The sequence below is a fragment of the Schistocerca serialis genome, chromosome 3, assembly GCF_023864345.2.
Source record: "Schistocerca serialis cubense isolate TAMUIC-IGC-003099 chromosome 3, iqSchSeri2.2, whole genome shotgun sequence".
Lineage (NCBI taxonomy): Eukaryota > Metazoa > Arthropoda > Insecta > Orthoptera > Acrididae > Schistocerca > Schistocerca serialis.
In genome coordinates, this window is record NC_064640.1 from 13,084,992 (window position 1) to 13,104,305 (window position 19,314).

Below are 19,314 nucleotides of genomic sequence, written 5' to 3' on the forward strand. Positions count from 1 at the left end.
TAGTTGGGTTTAAGTAGTTCTAAGTTCTAGGGGACTGATGACCTTAGAAGTTAAGTCCCAGAGTGCTCAGAGCCATTTGAACCATTTTATACACAGATTGGAGGCTCGTTAGAACAGAGATTTATCAGAAATCCTGAGTGAGAGTATCGAATGATTCGGCGTAGCATTGGTCTGATTATGCTTAAAGATTCCACGGGCTATCTGCGTAGGAATGGGGTGTCAGCGAAAGGTGGAAAATTTGTCGAATTTTTCACACGATTTCATTGGTTGAGAACAGTTAGTAAACAAGGTATACTTAAGGGTGTATTTCATTTCGATAACTGTGCCTAAGTTCCTGAAGATGACGCCATAAAAGACTTCGAAATCAAATGCAAATAATGTAAACAATGAACACAGCTGAGTGGAAAATTAGTATGTGGTTGAAAGGAAAATAGTTTACAACTGAAGTTCTTCATCATCCAGAGCCATTGAAGCAAAAAGAAAGTAAAGCAAAGTCTTACTGACGATAATAAACTTCACCAATTACTATAGCGTCCATCGTTTCTGATCTGTGGTATGCCGTTCGGTACACATTGCGAGAATAGACGTCGCAAGTCGTCGAGGACGGAAGACTACACAATTCGTCTAGGTGTTTCGGTTTAAGGGTGTCATTGAAATGCTCAAGAGAATGTTGTGCACTGCGGAGGGGCTTACTCACGAAGTTTCTAGAGCTCACACTCCAAAATGACTCGAGACACGTAGTGTTTCCTGTAGCGTGTACCTCGCATAATATCCACTACAAAAGTACAAAAATTCGAGCTCGTACAAAGGGGGCACCTTTTCCACTATACGGACCGCAGATGGAATAAGAAAGGAGGGGGATGATACCGGTGCGCAATGTACCCGCGACCACACACCTCCTGTTGTTTCCGCAGCATAGATGTAGTCGTAGAAATGGTGTCTGTAATTTTGAGGCAACGGGTCGGCGAACGAAGCCGTCACCTCGGCGCATCCCGAGAGAGACGTTTTATTTGACACGGGCCCGCGAGCGACGTCATCTTGGCGCCATGTTAGAGAAACCCCGCCCTCGGTGTGTGCGGAGCGCCTTAGAGCGACCAAACGGCACTTCCGCATAGCGACGCCTAGTGACAGTGCGCGCACTGACAAAGAGTGGAGAGGTAACGGATGCGGTCGCTTCCCCCACTCCGGCGCCGGCGTCGGCTCAGCCACCGGCTCGTTGGCCGGTGGACGGCGATCCCACCATTATTCTGGTCGGCGCGCGATTGGCTGGCCGTCGCCATGGTGACGGCCAACGGGAGGCGCCGAGCGGCGGAGGCGGCGGGGCGGCAGCCGGCGGCGTGCGGCGTGCGCCAGTAGCGACATGGCGCTGGGACTGGGCGGACTGAGCGCCGCCGCCGCCGCGGCCGCCGCGGCCGCCGCAGCCGCCGCCGCCGCCTCCGCGCAGCACCACCAGCTGGCCGCGCCGCCCCCGGGTCCCACCGTGCCGCCGCCGCCGCCACCGCCGCCGCCGCCACCGCCGCCCCCGCTCGTGCCCAGCCCGCTCTTCGCGCTGCCCACGCTCAACTTCACCGTCTCTCAGGTGGCGGCCGTCTGCGAGACGCTGGAGGAGTCAGGCGACATCGAGAGGCTGGCGCGCTTCCTGTGGTCGCTGCCGGTGGCGCACCCGGACATGGGCGCGCTCAACCGCTCGGAGGCCGTGCTGCGCGCCAGGGCCATCGTGTCCTTCCACGCCGGCAACTTCAGAGACCTGTACGCCATCCTGGAGCAGCACAAGTTCGCCAGGGAGTCCCACGGCAAGCTGCAGGCCATGTGGCTCGAGGCGCACTACCAAGAGGCGGAGAAGCTGCGCGGCCGCCCCCTGGGGCCCGTCGACAAGTACCGCGTGCGCAAGAAGTTCCCGCTGCCCAGGACCATCTGGGACGGCGAGCAGAAGACGCACTGCTTCAAGGAGCGCACGCGGAGCCTGCTCCGCGAGTGGTACCTGCAAGACCCGTACCCCAACCCCACCAAGAAGCGCGAGCTGGCCCAGGCCACGGGACTCACGCCCACGCAAGTGGGCAACTGGTTCAAGAACCGGCGCCAGAGGGACCGCGCCGCTGCAGCCAAGAACAGGTAAACAGTCCCCACTAAAACACGATACACGGAACGAAAGGAATCTCCCGACCCGATAACAGAAACACGAGCACAAAGGACACTTACTGACTCCTGATACGGAACTGTGAATGCATTCCCGTCTGTAACCTACTCCTCACTTCATCTCTGTCATTAAAACCTCTTCGTCTAAAGACGATGTAGTCACGGTTACTCTAGGGTGACTGCCGTCGCTCTCGAAGTTTGTACATTCGACATAAAAACGCTATTAGCATTAGTGTCGTGTCACCGTTTGTTCGTAAACTATTTTTAACACTCACTATCTCGTGTAAGAAAAGTCATCTGAAGGTCAGAGCGTGTCAGCTGATTCAATGTACGCGTAGCCATCTCAACAGCGCTGACTAAAGTGTGGACGAGAAATATGCGTTGTATGCCTACTAGGACGTGAACCGTTTCCAGAAACGAGGTCACAGCAAATTTACAATCGAACGCCACACCGTAGACAGACTAATTTTGGAAACATCGAGAGAATCGCTAGCTGAATAGATTCCGTTCGGCTATAGTTCTCCCATTTGAATAGAAGTTTATTGCCACGCGTGACATGCCGCGAGTTCAGTCACTAATGGTGTCCGATTTCTCTCCACTCTCTATTAATAGACTTGCAAACTTTTTTGAAATACCAGTTAAAGAACAACCGGTGCCACCCGGAAGAACTTAGGCGGGGTAGCAAGTCGTCCAAACCGCATCTCTGAGCTACCACTACCACATAGCTATGCACAATCAAAGCTGAACGTGAAATAAGTGGACGGAAATGTGAAAACCATTCCCGCAACATCAGCTGTTGAGATTTTCATACCTTGGGCACGCCCGAAATCTCGAAGCCAACAATAAGAATAGCTGCAAATAATCTCTTCTTATAGTACTGTAATATTGAAATTATTACATTTACAAACCGTAAATTTTCTTCGTTTCGAAGAGGGTGAATACCTATAAGAACGGTATTAAGTTTCCCAAATCACTGTTAGAGCTTTCCTATGTTCTGACACCATCCAATAGAAAATAGAGGCGCTCATGACAGCTAGCGATTCCCTCATAGAGCTCAATTAATTGTTCCGATGTTTTCAGTTTCCAGAGCTGGCCGGCCTCCCCTGGTGAAGACGGAACATAGCTGCGGAAAGCGTGCTTGTCGGCCGCAGCTGTAGGTGGCGCATCTGTTGCAACCGGCCCGCGCTCCGCTCAGTCGGCTAATCCGGCGCTAACGAACCGTTGTCACGCCCCTTCCACAACAATGATGTATGGTGGGGTGCCCGCCGACGCCGTTTCACGCATCATTATTAATAAGGCCGAGTAAATATTGTCAGTCGCCATTGTCGCGAGTTTACAGCGGCTCTCGCGCCGCGGCTATGAATAACCTGAAGGCAACACAGACTTCATCCTTCCGTCACGCCGTCATCGTTTGTAACAGGGTCCGTGCGTTCGCATATCGTACAACTACGGCTCAGGAAGAATTTCATTAATCTGAAAAACACTTCTGAGGTTTTGCAGAATGATGACATTCCATCGCTGTTAAAATCCAATATTTATCTCGGCCGTGCTCTATGACTGAATACATTTTATCAACGAAATATGTGTATTTCTGTTTTGCCAAGCAAATAGCTTCCGGTATCGGCTGAATTCCTACACTAAAAAATAGAATCACCTATATGAAGCTGATTTTAATTACGTTGTATGCGCCTTGAAATTTTGATACATTGTCTTGTACAAGTATTTTGCACCTGAGATACAGTCAGTTTAAACGACAATGGTTAACTGGAGAGTTCTTTAATAAAATGGAGAGAAAAACATATTTTCATTACAAAAGCTAAATAATTCTTCTTTTCACTTCACGTTGCCAAAAACTATGATTTTTCCTGGAAACATACTGTAAAGCACTGAGGACGTTTTTTCGTCCCTCCGAGAGGGATTTGCTACAAGTCATATTGTTATAACGTATTTGATTGATATAGTATGTTCTTTGACCCCATGCCACTAATATATATGATGCAACCTTCACCTATTGACTTGCCAGGAATGTAAATTAAAATTTCTGCACGCATCAAACTTTAACTCATACATGTATGTGATAATACAAACGAAAAGTAAACCAAATCACATTTAAAATCCCACCAAATTATAGGAAAATTGTATTACAGTCTCAACATTTAGAAATTAGACATTAAATACGAAGAAATTCCTAAAGTCTCAAAAATCGAACGATTAAGAAAACTACTGCCTTTTATACGTTTGTATCAGGCGAAAGAATTTTGTTATTAAAAATTAATACGACTTTTAGTATAATCGTCACACATGTGGTATCAGCAGTAGCAACTTCGTTACTGAGTTGTATTTTTGATGTAATAAAAAATGAGGTACTTTGTTTTGGCGCTACTTGAAGGACAAAGACGCAATCGTGACATACGTAAAAATACGAGATTTAAGAAACACCATCCTCGTATTTTTTGTATGTAAGAAGTTCATAGACCAGGATATTATTGAATACTGTAGACAGAAAAACAGGACTTGCTCTATCGAGGCTTTTAGAGCGTAAATGGTGATTGCTGCAGTCAAAAGTAGAAACGAATAGTACGAATTTACATAACAGAAAGATTTTGCAGGATGTTTACCAATAAATCTGTTTTTCAGAATTACGTTGGTAGCTGAGGCTGATAACTTGTATGGACAGCCCAGCTCACTAATTTTATTTCCTGAAGAAAATTATTATACAGGAACCTTATTGTACGTACATATCAGTTCCATTTAAAGCGAAGCAGACAATATGCGTCGCCACTAATTTTTTTCCTGTTGTTTTATGTTGTTCAATATGTGATTTTTCTATAAGACAAATACTAAATCATTATTGTTTACATTTTTCCGTGTGAATATTTTTCAAGTACATTTTTGCTGTCTTTCTTTATATTTTGAATTAGATGTCGAATCTTTGAAGTAGCTGAAAATAGAAAGCCAGCCAGTGTATGATATGCGGGTAACTAAACGACCCTACATCTGAATTGATGAACTGCAATTAATTGTTCGTGGGAATAATTGCATAGCGACAAAGATAACGATAAGTAACTAAAGACATTGAGCTAACGGTTTTAAGCGCTATAAATATTTTGATAAGAAGTTTAATTTATATCTCATGGCATGCGAGGTCTTAGGACTTCGGCAACTAGGCATATCTGATTTGAGGGGCACAACCGCTAATTCCCAGGTGTCAATCTCAAAATATGTTACTGTTCGAATTTCATACTACACTAGAAATTGAATGAATAATAGGTCATCGGCAAATTTCGCATCGTCTTGAATATTTGGCGCGCAGTAGCAGTCTTATTACCAATATGCATTTATAGACACAGGCGTTTTTGCATCCGTACACCGTATATCTCGTGTCCTCGCTTTCTCGCTCTATTTCCCCAGTTCTATGTGTTCATTTAGAGTTTTCTATTGCCAATGAGAACGATGAATGTTCAGTGTCTCGAACCCGCCGCTGTGGCCGATCGGTTCTAGGCGCTTCAGTCCGGAACCACGCTGCTGCAACGGTCGCAGGTTCGAATCCTGCGTCGGGCAGGGATGTGTGTGATGTCCTTAGATTAGTTAGTTTTAAGTAGTTCTAAGTCTAGGGGGCTGATGACCTCAGATGTTAAGTTCCATAGTGCTTAAAGCTATTTGAACCTGTGTCACGAGCGCCGAAAGCGTAATATCGGCCGTACGGAGACTTAGGCTGAAGCTCACGGGTAGCAAAGCCAAGAGCTCTGTACGACAGCCGCAGTTTGCATGTGGAAATTAAACTCAGGTGGCGCTGAATCCGCGGCCCGTGGCCCGCGGCAGACACTCGCGTGTGTCTGACGCACGTAGCCATAACTACCTATACGAAGTAGCCTAAGCACTCACATTTAATATGTTAATTATTTTATATATTTACCGAGTAAATAAAACTCGATATTCAGACAAAATAACTTATGAAGCAGTCTTTTCTCGACAGTTCTGTTAACACCAAATCGTGTTCATTACACATAGGAAACGAGTAGAGTTCAAGAAGCAAAGAATTCTTTTTCATTTCGTTTATTGCACAGTTAAAGATCTGTTGCTTACAATTTTCAGAGGTCGTAAATTTTACAATTTTCGCCTTGTAACAACAGAAATTGTTCCAATTTACGTACTTACTTTATTTATAGCACAGATTTTTATCCAAACTGAACAAATTAAAATAATAATGAATTAAATAGAAAATTTAGAAAATTATAAATTGTAGGAGAGCAGCAAAATATCACCCGGTTTCAGTGTCTATTATTAAGATCTGTACTTGATGTTGCTTCCACAGCGCTACCCAGTTGCAATGTAAAGGTGTAGCCTTACCCTCCAGAGTATAGATAAATGCTGCTTTATGCTTATCAGATCCATTTTAGGGTATATAACACATCGATTAAGGTACTATGTGGCTGAAGGTGAAGCCTATTGAGCTTTTAAATCGATTTCAATTAGTGGAAATCAATAAATCGACATAAAAATGATAATAAAAGGGGAAAATATTTATTTTCTCCGCAGTAATAAATCTGTGAGTGCATAGAGGAGGATTCCGTATAAATTTTGATTTAGGTGTAGCAGATAGATATATAAAAATATATTTATCGAATACCTTGTATGACAAGTTTCTTCTTCACTTTCGCAGAAATGTTGGTAAAGTATATCGTTTCATCAGTTTACATTTACGGAGGAGCATATAAATAAATAAGTGAGAAAGATCGAGGGAATTTGTCTGCTGATTTTGAAGCGAATTTCCCGTTGCTAATATTAACAGTTCCAATGCAACGCAGGCAGAATAGGTCCTCAAATGTTCCATTAATTATGATCACAGTACGTTTCTTTAGTAAAGTATCCCCTTGTAATTAATTATCTTATTACCTAAGTACGTTGTATATAGGCAAAACTGTACAGTTAAAGTAAATGTACAAACCTGAATAGAACCACATGTGTAGTGACATGTTGACGACGGCGATGACCTATGATGCATATTGTATGGCTTCATAAGTTGAGCAGTTTCATACTGAAGGCTATGAATCCCCTGAAGCGGCGAACACAATGTTGGCATTGCTATTTTTCTGCAATGTCGCCAGTCAGCGTGACTCTAAAAAGCTGAATTGCATGATTTTTTTCTGATAACTTACATTCCTCTACAAATGGAAATGATGAACACGCCGTCTTTGATAACTTACCAATAGACACTTCTATTTAAACAAAATTCAAATTCTTTTGTTTTTTAAATATGAGTTTTGATATCTTGAGTGATGAAATTATTGTGAGACTAAGACGGCTACCCAATTTCTTCGTAAGGTCTGTGTGGCAACTTTGACTTCGAAGTGAGCTAATTGCTTTACGTACATTGTAATGGGACCTCATCTCCTTCGTCACCGCGCTCAGAAAGGCCCCCTGATTCTGCCAATTATTCATTCTCCAACAGTAACGGCAGTATCTTTCAAGCAGCAGAGTCACGTACTACCTTACAGCGGTAAGCAATCACGTTCTGTCCGTGAAGGTTGCCGCTTTACATAGATTTTTGGGAAAGAAATTACGAGCATCTAGCGTCGATTCCAGTTTACGACTGATGCATATTCACGTCGAAAGAAATGCTATCAAGAAATGACTAATAGCTGACCGCTTAACTTTGTACATCAGGTAGCGCAAGTTCTGAAAGAACACATTCGATAGAAACATTCATATTATTGTGATCGATAAATATGAAAATGGAAGTAACAGAACTCGATTAGAACTCTCGGATTCTTTGGAATATCATCCTCACGCAATAAAATATCTCACAATACCGTTTATGTTTTAATGTATTTCCTAACCTCCGTAAACTGTTGACAAAATATTGACTTTTTAACCGTTACTATTTAGAGTTCAGAAATATTGCCATTTACGTACCACACGTTACTCTTAAAGCTATGAAATATTTGTCGTAAGGCTGTGATACTCTGGCCGATTCACGTAGGCAGTCACAAATAGTAGCCGTAACACTAACAGTAATAACAGTTCACATTTAGAAAGGACATCTGTTTCGAATCCAATTCCTTAACGCAGTACACATAGGCTTTTCAACAGTCTTGTAAGCACACAATTTTCTTACGTATTGGGAAGTTTTGACAACACCGCTATGGTGTAATCGATCTTCACTCTTCCGTTAACTCGATACAGTCTGATCCAATGTATGTAGCGAGACGCGGTTGAATAGTTTGCATTGTAACATCGGACAAATCTACATGCGTGCTCAGAATACTACTGTGAAGTGCACGACAGAAAATGCATCGCATCGTACAACATATAACGGTTTCGTCCAGTTTGATTCGAGTATAGAACGCGGCTACGATGACTAATTATATTTCTCTGTGCACACTGTAATTAGTCTTAATTGCGTTGTCTCTACGAGAACGATACGTAGTTGGCTGTAATATATTCCTAGATTATTCATTAAAAAGTGGATCTTGAAACTTTGTAACTACGTTTTAGTGTGATAGTTGACGTCTTTCAAGTGTCGTTCAGTTCAGGTTCTTCGGTATTTCGGTGACGCTCTTTCATGGTCAAACAAAACTTTGACACTTTGACCTTTCACGCTGCTCTTTTTGTCTCTTTTTGACACGCCTCGATCGTCCTGTTTCGTATGGGTCCCAAACTCTTGAGCTTTATTCTGGCATGTGTCATACGAGAGGTTTGTATGCAATCTCTCTGGTAGAGTTATCGCATTTCCCCAGTGTGATATTCACGACTGTGCCTCTGTGTTTATTCTATTCAATATCCAAATGGTTCAAATGGCTCTGAGCGATATGGGACTTAACATCTGAGGTCATCAGTCCCCTAGACTTAGAACTACTTAAACCTAACTAACCTAAGGACATCATACACATTCATGCCCGAGGCAGGATTCGAACCTTCGACCATAGCAGTAGCGCGGTTCCGGACTAAAGCGCCTAGAACCGCTCGGCCACAGCGGCCGGATATTCGATATCCCCCTCACTTGCTTACACCCAGGTATCTCACTCCAACTACGGTTCATTGATATTGTAGTTACAGGATGATAAATTTTTGTGTTTTGAGATGTGGCCAATTATGCATTTATGGACTTTAAAAGCCAATTACGAATCGTTGCACCACTTAGAAGTCTGATCATTATTCGACTGAATATTTGTGCCACTGCTTTTTACACGGTTGTGTCATTTACAATGATAAACATTCAGAGAGGGCACGTACTTCGAATCCAGTTTCCTTACATAGCGTGCAAACGCTTTGTAACACAAGCGGCGGCCTTGTAACTATGAAGTTTTCATATATATTGGTCATTTTAGGTAAAACAGCATTTGCGTGATCGATCGTTCACTCATCGTTTGGCTCAATAGGGACCTTTCACGATGTATGTATTAGGCCGCGGAAAAATGTTTTGCATAGTATCAGCTGGAAAAAAGGACAAGTAACGAAACACATAGACGGAGACAAACGAGCAGTGGAGGAAGATAAATATGAGGAGTGATAGTGATAAGTTTTGCGGTGTCCGCAGCGCGGCGGCAGCCTGTGGCGGGCGCTGAGGTGTCGTTAGCCGCCGCCTGCCGGCCGCTCAGCCGCACCGCAATCTCTGCCACCGCTCAACAACTGTGCCTCAGTACTTCTCGTTTTGAGTTTCCGCGATACATGACTTTTTTAATTTAATTAACAGCTACATAGAAGCGATGTCGCACTTATAATTCGACGGTGTAAGAGAAATTTCGGTTCTACTATAGTGGTAATATTAGTCACCTTAACAACTGATCACATTAGGCTGACACGTTGTGGAAGAACGAGCTACCATCTGAAAACGCACACTATCACAAGAACCATAATGCCTCACAAAAAAGTTAGAAATCAGTTCATAAATTAAAAAATTCAAACTACGCTGTCTTCGTTTACTTCACTAGGCTGTTCTCTTGTCGGGCACCTTCGCAATCGTCGCCGCACATTATGTTGAGCTACGCAGCGTCCTTGGCCAAACGCTATTGATCCAAAAATGTTCGTGTCTGAAAATGTATATAGATAAAGGGATAACTACTGCGCGGCAAATAAACCAGAAGAAGCAAATTTTGCAGGTGCTCAATTATTAATAAAGAAATTCAGTACCAAAAAATTTCTGAGACTAAGACAAGGACATTGCACAATTTAACACGCTGTACGGGAACGATGGCCGACAAGAGTACTGCTAAGAGAAATAAAACAAGACAATTTAGTCTCAGTTTTTATTTATTGACCGATGTGTAGGTTTTATGCTACGAAATGTTTCGCTTCTTTGATCGTCTGTGTCTCAAGATGGAAGCTTGCTCTGCCGAACATCGCCAGTTATAATGCGGTCAAATTTTAAGATACCGACAAGTGTGTTTGAGCAGGAATACTCTCCTAAAAGACTATTTTTTTCTCAGCCGATGCGTGGCACTCCACCGTGATGTGAAGATGCAGAATTTAGCAAGTGGAAAAACACAAGGCAATAAGTGAAGACTGCTATGCACTAGGACCCTGGCGCTGTCTGATGTTTCTATTCATTCCTAGATACAGACGTACATAAATGACCTTCCAGGACATTTTTTGTGAAAGACCTAAAAAAATACTAAATCGATTACATATTTAAATGGGGAAGGATGAAATTTTCGAGAACAAAAATGGGACTTTTTTTGTTAGTATCTACGTCACATATTTCTCACGTTGTTACCCTGAATTTAACTGTTAAATTCGTTTAAATTTCCAAAAATTATCATTTGGAACCTCTTTTTACTGTTGCGCACCGTGGCACTCAAAAAATACAATAGGTGATCAGTGATTCTTCTCATTAATATAGCAATATAGTAACAGTGACGAACAATAGATGATTTAATATATCATAAATTTAGTAGCCGGCAGCTGTTCCGTAACATAGTAACATTTGAACGAAATAACATTCAAGTTGCCTTTTACTTAGCTGTTACTACTCGCTAAACAAGATTAAAAGTAACAAATGATAAAAAGGTAAGGTATTTCTCACTAGTAACATATGTTTAATTCCGCTTATAGGGAATTTACGAGAATCTGTGAGCAATTTCTTCTGAGATTAAAAGTTTCTTCTGGAACGTGAATGCTGAATATATATTTCAAATATAAACCAATTCCATCAAGTTATTTTCTATAAAAATGTTTTGTCAACAAATGACCTGTCTGATTTCGCTTGTATAAATTTTAAATTCAGTTGTTTAAAACCTACATCTCCAGTTCACATCTAAATCGTACTATAATTTTTTTGACTCCTAGATTTCACTTCTTTTATCTCAGGAGTATTTGACTAGCACTACCATAAACTTTCAGTGTCTATCCTCCTTACTAAATAGATAGCCAGTGAAGTACTTTTTTTGTGGCCTTCAATACATTTTCCCGTTTTTTTTTTTTCGAAAGCTTGTTAGTGTTTATCTATGCTGAAGCTCGCAGAGTGATAATATTTTGAAATAGTATACCTGTAAACGAGTTTACACTGATGCGTAAACGAGGTGTTTTATTAAAAACTATTATTGTCCCATAACTGCCGATGGCATCTTTCGCAGGTGAAACACGTAGTTACTAGATGTGCAATAAACGGAAACAGTTTATGTAAAGGGTATATTTTGCTTTCTTTAGAATTTATAGCAATAGTCGAGAAGGAGTTTCTCATTAATAATATACAGTAATTTGTTCAAACAACATGTGGCTAATTTCTTAAAACAGATTGGGTAAATTTATTTGAATCTTTAGATCACATTTATTTCCCATTGTATTATTTCTTCTGAACTGAAACAGGATTTATATTTAAGCTGGCCGGTGCTTCGTTGGCACTAGAAAACAATGCACAGATAAACACTGCGCTTCCTTTCGCGCTACGGAAAAAAAGAAGCTGTTTGAATGCTCATAGCTCATATTTCGATTACTGACAGGTCCCTTAAGAGAATATAACGTGGTATCGTTGCTCAGTTCTTTTATTAATTTCTCTGTTACTCTAAGCGAAGATGACGTGATACTGTGATATAGTCTTCCTTCCGAACTAATATCCCGTGTAATAATGACAACACTGCCGACAGAAAAATAAATCCGAGATAAGTGACGCAATGGCAAGGAACTGACCTCGCATTCAAGAGGATTCGGGTCCTCCTGACCAATCGGCCGTCCAGATTTAGGTTTTCCGTGATTTTTTCCTAAATCACTTAACGTAAATGCCGGGATGGTTCCCTTGAAATGGCACAGCTAACATCTAACCTAATCCTTGCAGCACCGAGCTAGTGCTCCATCGCTAATGTTCCCGTCGTCGACGGAACGTTATACACTAATCTACCTCGAATGAATCATTCACTTCACAGCGGAGTTAGGCAAGTAGTGCAGCTACTGGCATCAGAGGAGCTATGACAGCGGGTCGTGCTTGGATAAAAAAAGATAAAATAAATAAAATAAAAAGGAGAAAATAGCTCAGTTGCTAAGAGCACTGCTCGCTAAATGCAAGGTTTCTAGTTAGATTCCCGGTCTCGCAAAGAGTTTTAATGTGCAAGCGAGTTTTATTTACCTTCCCTTTATATCAAAAAATGCGAGCAAAAAAGAGTATAAGAAAATCGGAGAAAATTTTATAAATGACCGTAAACAAAATTTCAGTTTTATAAATGTTTATTATTCCGTACTGGCGTTTTCTCAACCGTAGGTAGTCAAAAACCACCCTCGACCGCGTACTTTAAATTTTGTTTTTACTTGTTCGTAAGCACATTATTATGAGTCTAGTATTTATGTCGATTCACGAATAACAAGGGTAGCTATGTATCGTTGAAGAGAGTGGCAGCTATCCGATAGCCGATACCGCGCCGGTGGCTGGCTGTGACCTCTTCGTGTTGTTCGGAAACCGCAAAGTTGTCGCTCAAGTGCCCCTCTTTTGTTTGGCAACAGCGGTTCTGTTCTGCTTGCTGAATGAGTAACTACTTTATGCCGTTCGATAAGCAGCCCCCCGTGAACAATTATTACCTCGATGTAGATGTAGACAGTGCGTCAATACGTTTCGATCTTCTAAACGTGTACTATCGTGGCGCAATATGGTACGCTCATTAGGTGTATTCATCCAGTAAACGCGCGAATTGAAGTTAAAAATGCGAAACAGCTCTTTTTTATTTATTTATCCAGTGCCACTCAGTTTCTACTGAATCGTATACAACACTTTGGAAAGTGGAAGATCGACTACCTTTATAGTGCACCTTCACGATTGCATCGATATTCTGTAACTGTACAGTCCTTCGGTATTTCAGTTTTATGAAAATGTCAAGGAACCCAGATGTTTATATTCAGCACGGACAGTCTTATCACGGAATTATTTCAGCTTCTGTTTTGCACTCTGAACACGCTGCAACGGACTACAGAAGATGTCTACTTTAGATATTAATAAAACCTTTCTTCGGTTTCAACTGCATTTACGTGACTGTAGCGAAGATATCTAAGAATCTGTTTGTGCTTTGTTCCTAGGAAGTTCGTTATTGTTGTTGGAGGGTTTTAACTTTAAGTCTTGATGTGTAATGATGCCAAAGAATAGGCGAAACAGATACCCGAAGAGGAAAATGGTAGTCTTTAATTACCTTTCAGATATTTTCTCAGAGCCTCTCTTGCGAATTGAGGAGAGTTTATCTGAATTAACTCTATAATCCAGAGGATATTTAGAATAACTGTGGCGTTGCTTTCTTGGCTTCCGTAGAGATCGGTAGCAGAAAATAAGGAACTTGGCAAGGACGTAAATATACTCTCACGATATCGGTGTTTACCTATACCTCACGGGTCTCGTTTGCCGTAATAATCGCGTTAAATTTTATGTAGGACATTAAAACTGTTGTGATATGTCTAGGATGCCAGTTTTGTTTTTCCGATATAACATTCAAGATAACGTTCTTCATTTTGCTAGGCGAGAGCTTTACGCTGTTCCCTCCTCATTGCTGCGATCATTATTCTGCCGTATTCGCACCTGCGCCTGTAATTGAATAACGCTTACTATGTCTTATATTAAGGTGACATCCTTTGTTGTACACTCAGTTTTCCTATTCATAATGCTGTTCATTTTCAGTTGCCTTGGAAACGCATATAAACATTTTTGCACATAATTTTCCTGTCGATTTTTACCATTGACAAATCATTTATGACCATACCTGCTTGTATATAAAATAATGCAATTTATCAAACTATGTTCAGTTTCTTAAGCGACTGGTTGGTTGATTTGGGGGAGGGAACCAAACAGCGAGGTCATCGGTCCCTTCTTTAGTTGAAATTTTATAGTTTATGTAGTTTGTTTGTAATTTCAAATTGAACCAGACACAATACTTCGTAAATATATTTCAAACCGTAAAAGAGAGATTCGACATTTAATTAAATTATGAAACTCGAATTGCGAAAATAATACCAGACTCGAAAATGAGCTATAATCGTACGTAGACATCCGTGCGTGCAGGAAAAATGTGTCGACATGAAGTGAAAAGTATGTTGTTCAAGCAGCGTCGAGGAATTGGGTTCTAGCTGATGTAAACGCGGCGCTAATGGAAATGAAAGTACTAAGTAATAAGCAAGATGGTCAATTGTCGCCGACTGTGGAAGCGCTTGTGAGTTCCTGTGACATGTTTTTCTATGCTTAGCTTATTATCGTGATTCGTGTAGGTGGAAATAAAATCACAGAATCCCATTACAGATACTTTAACGCTGATTATCTAATTAATAAAGAAGAAAAAGCCATAATTACCATTTTATCACCGGTAAAAACCCCTATAAGCGGAACTGTAGTTGAAATTTTCCATTAAACGCCAGATGTAGTACTGTTATGACCTTAATAATGTTATTTATCCCTATATACTACCAATAATTGATGCGTATTTTCTTTTGTACGACTTGCAACAATCATTGATAACTGCCGATACTTACATAGTATTTTTGTTTTCCTCCATCGTTACTTGTTGATAACAATTAATAAAAATTAGTTTATGCGCTTATTTATTGGCAACGTTTTTCCATTGGAAAGTGAACCCTCGGTGCAGTTTCCTTGGGCAGACAGGACTAAAAGTTCTGTAAGTGTTAATGAACACATGTTCGAATATGATCTGTGAATCCTTATTTCGCTGATCGAAAAAAAGCTCCATTCTGTCTGGTCTGGTTCTTCTGTGTATATATTCTTGCTGCTGCACTGTAAAATTTTTTATGTGATTTTACTGCGTTGACCAAGAAGTGGGACGTTTTGTTTGCTTATTATAAATGTGAGAAAATGTACTTGTGTTGTGCAAGTTGTTTAAATTTATAATGATTGACAACTGGAGATGTAGAGCGTGCTACAAATTTGACATCTCGTATTGGTACCTTTGCACGTTCTTGTATGATACGAAATAATTTTTCTAGTGAGAAACTAATTCCTCACCTACGAACTAAAGGTAGGAAACGTGATGGAACAGCTGATGACTAGTCGCGCATGCATCCGGAGCTGCTACCGAATGAGGGAGCGAGAGGGTGTAGCGGCCAGACACTGGACTTTCATTGGCAAAGACAGCGATTCAAATCTCCGTTCGTGCATCCATATTTAGGTTTTTCATTGTTTCTATAAATCGCTTATGGCAAATGCAGGGATGGTTCCCTTGGAAGACACACGGCTAAATTCCTTCCCCACCCTTTCTCAAACCTAATTTATGGTCCGTCTCTAATCTTCTTGTCGACGTAGCTTAAAACCTAACGTTGCTTCGCCTTTCTGGAATTGTTTCTTAATTGCTATCAACTTCTGTCTTTGAGAGCGCCATTGTTAATCATGGGCAAAACCAAGAAGTATATATGTGTGGCTTGGACAGTTACGTATTTCGATCATCCAGGTGCATTAAAAGAACTGGCCCGTGAGATATTATATTCTGTAATAAGAGGCATGCGCCAGGTAAGGTAGTTTTATCACATTTTACGGCTTGTCATTAACCCCCGAGCCCTGGTAACATACTTTGTCATTACGTTGTACAGAATTTTATTACCTGTTTTCTCTTGCAAAATACAAGTGCAACAGAGGTATACCACAGGTATCTATGTCGCTTTGTAATTTCACGGCTAATAAAACGTTAAAAATATCATTTTAAATCACAGTCGCTTAATTGATTCTTAGATAAATAAGACATATTCTTCAATTATTAACATCATATCTGTTCCAAGTACGAATTGTACGAAACTGAACAAACTGTGTCTGCAAAGGCTCCCAGATTCGGTTATCGTTGTTGCATAGACGCAGACTTGAAGACGTGTTCTGCTGTTTTTTTTTTCTTTTTACTTTTTAGGTTTTCTTTTATTTTTTATTTAGCCATAGAGATAGTATTTTGTTGGTCAATAAACATATTAGGTACCTACCGGGAATTTTCTAGGATGCTGTAAAGATGTTGCGCATACACAGATCACCTGTACATATCCGTGCTTCAGTTTCTGAAAATGTTAATTATACGAGGACGTGCTGAAAAGTAATACCTCCGAATTTTTATTCTGTTCTCTACGTGGGTTGAAGTGTTACATGTGAAGCAAATTACTCGGTCGACTTTCCCGCTTCGCAACCCTCTGCCGCTAGAGGACTCCGAACTGTAGTTTGTAACGTGGCGGTAAGTAAGAGACAGCATGCTGTAATGGAGTTTGAATTGGAAGATTTTTCACGGAGCACCCTCTCCTTCAGCATGACAATGCTTGACCAGACACAGGAGCTGCCACATCTACAGCAATCCGACGTCTTGGGTTTACTGTCATTTATCATCCTCCATACAGTCCCGATTTGGACGCATCCGATTTTCATCCGTTTCCAAAACTTAAAAAATACCTTCGGGGACCTCACTTTGACAGTGATAAAGCGATGCAAGCAGAACTGAGTTTGCGGCTCCGTCAACAAAGTCAAACAGTCTACAGTAACTGTATCAATAAACTGGTCTCTCTTTCGGAGAAATCTGTTCGCTGCCAAGATGACTATGTTGAGAAGTAAATATGTAAACATGAATAATAGAGATGTAGAATGTTAATAGCGTTTTTTTTACTGAAAGAATTTCGGAGGTTTTCACATAAAAAATTCGGAGGCAATACGTTTCAGCACACCCTCGTAGAACATAGTTCTACTGTCGGAAAATGAGATAATTGTGAAGGAGGTGTTGGCTGAGATTAGAGACATGGACAGAGTAGAAACAATAAGCTGACATTGGAAGGTAAGAATTAATTTCGTGCCAGATACTGTCAACAAGATAAAGGCTAGACATTGCTCTCAAGGTCTATGGCGCTCCCATACATGTCCTGGCTTCATTCAGAGGATGACAGAACTTGTTAGTTGCTTTCTTCGTTCCCTTTATAACGTCAGTCAGTGCAGAAGTGAGAGACACAAGACATGCAGTATAACACATGAAATAGCACTTGCTCTTGTGCGACGACTCCATTCGTCTCTTGGCATAGGTTTTGTTAAGAAAAAGATAAATAGGTTATAGATCCACAGAACATCTAGTATTAAGCGAAAAGATTAAGAAAAGCATTTGAAAATTTGTGGACTATAAACAGTTTAGTAACGAGGCCAAACATTCCCTAGATACTTTTTTTTTCAATAAATTCTAAATTCTGTGACCGCGTAATATGTGATAAAACTATTGATGTTTCCGCTGCACCCTTCATCGTAGGTGGCTATACTCTGCGAATGACAACAGTGAACGCCGAAGGACAGTTTTATTCCATAACCGAGAGTTTAAAGCGCCTTTTTTGTTAGTCGTGGATTGTCTTTATTCGCCTTTATGCAACCAAGAATGATGAGGATATTTCCAGACAACGGAAGAGTAGTCTACTTTACCGCAAGAGGAAGTACTGAGAAAATTAACACCAACTTCGAAAACGTTAAGGGAATAAGAAGGCATACGGTGGACTGACGATGAGAATAATTCGTACTCGTCTGTTTCATTTCTCCTTACTCAACGAGTCTTTAATGGCGATACATACTTTGGAACAGGCCAACACTCCCGGCGCAGTAACCCAAGGAACTGAATTCAATGTCTCGTTGTTACTATCAATGATATCGCGTATATAACAGGAAACTGAGATATTAACAGCGTCGCACAGCGATTTATTCAGTGCGACACAATCAGATCTGTCACCGAAGAGAACAATAGAGAGAAAATTGAAGGTGCGTTGTTACTTTTGAATGTAAAGCAAAATAACCTTTTTTTAGACATTAGGTTAGTTTCAGTTTAAGACTGTATTGATACTTACAGTATCAGATTTGACTTCTTCACAAAAGCATAGTTCCGCAATACTGCCGCTTTCGAGCAGGAGGCCTGGAATTTGTTTACCGGAGATCACTTATTTGGTGCGTTGGTGACGTGGTTTTTCGATTCCTGCTGTGTGCAACAGTATTCTTTGGTCTGAAATTACGGAAAATCCACCCAAAAGCTTTCATTCTGGTTTATAGACAGTCGAAATTAATTAAATCGAATGCTGTTTCCAAATGGGAGTTTACGTTAAATTACAGTCTGTTTTTTAACCCAATGCAGTCCCCTTTAATATTAAAAACGTGTAAAGGAGAGGAAACGCAACTTGTTGGTTGAGATTAGAGACATGCACAGAGTAGAAACAGTAAGCTGGCATTGCAAGGTAAGAATTAATTTAGTGCCAGATACTATCAGCAAGATGAAGCCTAAACATTGCTCTCAAGGTCTTTGGCGCTCACAGACATGTCCTGGCTTCAATCAGAGGATGAAGGTACGACGATCTTGCGAAGAACAGAAGAAAAACTGAAAATGGAAGAAATTAAAATAAATATTTGTTGCTGACGATGTTTATTTCTCGATAACGAACTCTAATTTCTCTATATCTTGTCACTGAATCGAAAGCTGGCGAATTTTTTGCAACTGTTGAACTTGAGAGATTATTCCGTTTAACCTACCCATGAATTGCTGCTCACTGGGACGTTATTAGAAAACGTATGTAAATGTATATACATTGTGACAAAATCTGTAAGATTTGTTAATCATTTTCACATATTTAGCTTTCAGATTACTTTGTTACAAACTATTCTGCAGACTACACTCCGGTTCATTTTCTGCCGAATCAAGAAGTTCTTATACAGTACATACATTTATTGAATTCTCGTGCGTCAATGATTAGTCTTCCGTTACTGTGTGTATCTCCATTATACCA

General features: G+C 40.8%; 1 protein-coding gene across 1 annotated transcript in view; it reads left to right on the forward strand.

Annotated features, from left to right (window-relative positions):
* Positions 1-1,501: 1,501 nt before the first annotated feature.
* The window catches only part of LOC126469644 (homeobox protein SIX6-like), a gene marked incomplete at its 5' end in the record, with an annotated part of 185,666 nt that continues 167,853 nt past the window's right edge, over positions 1,502-19,314 (forward strand). Inside the window, one exon of the mRNA XM_050096768.1 lies at positions 1,502-2,112. Coding sequence (XP_049952725.1) covers positions 1,502-2,112 — 611 coding nt within the window. The remainder of the gene's footprint in view (positions 2,113-19,314) is intronic.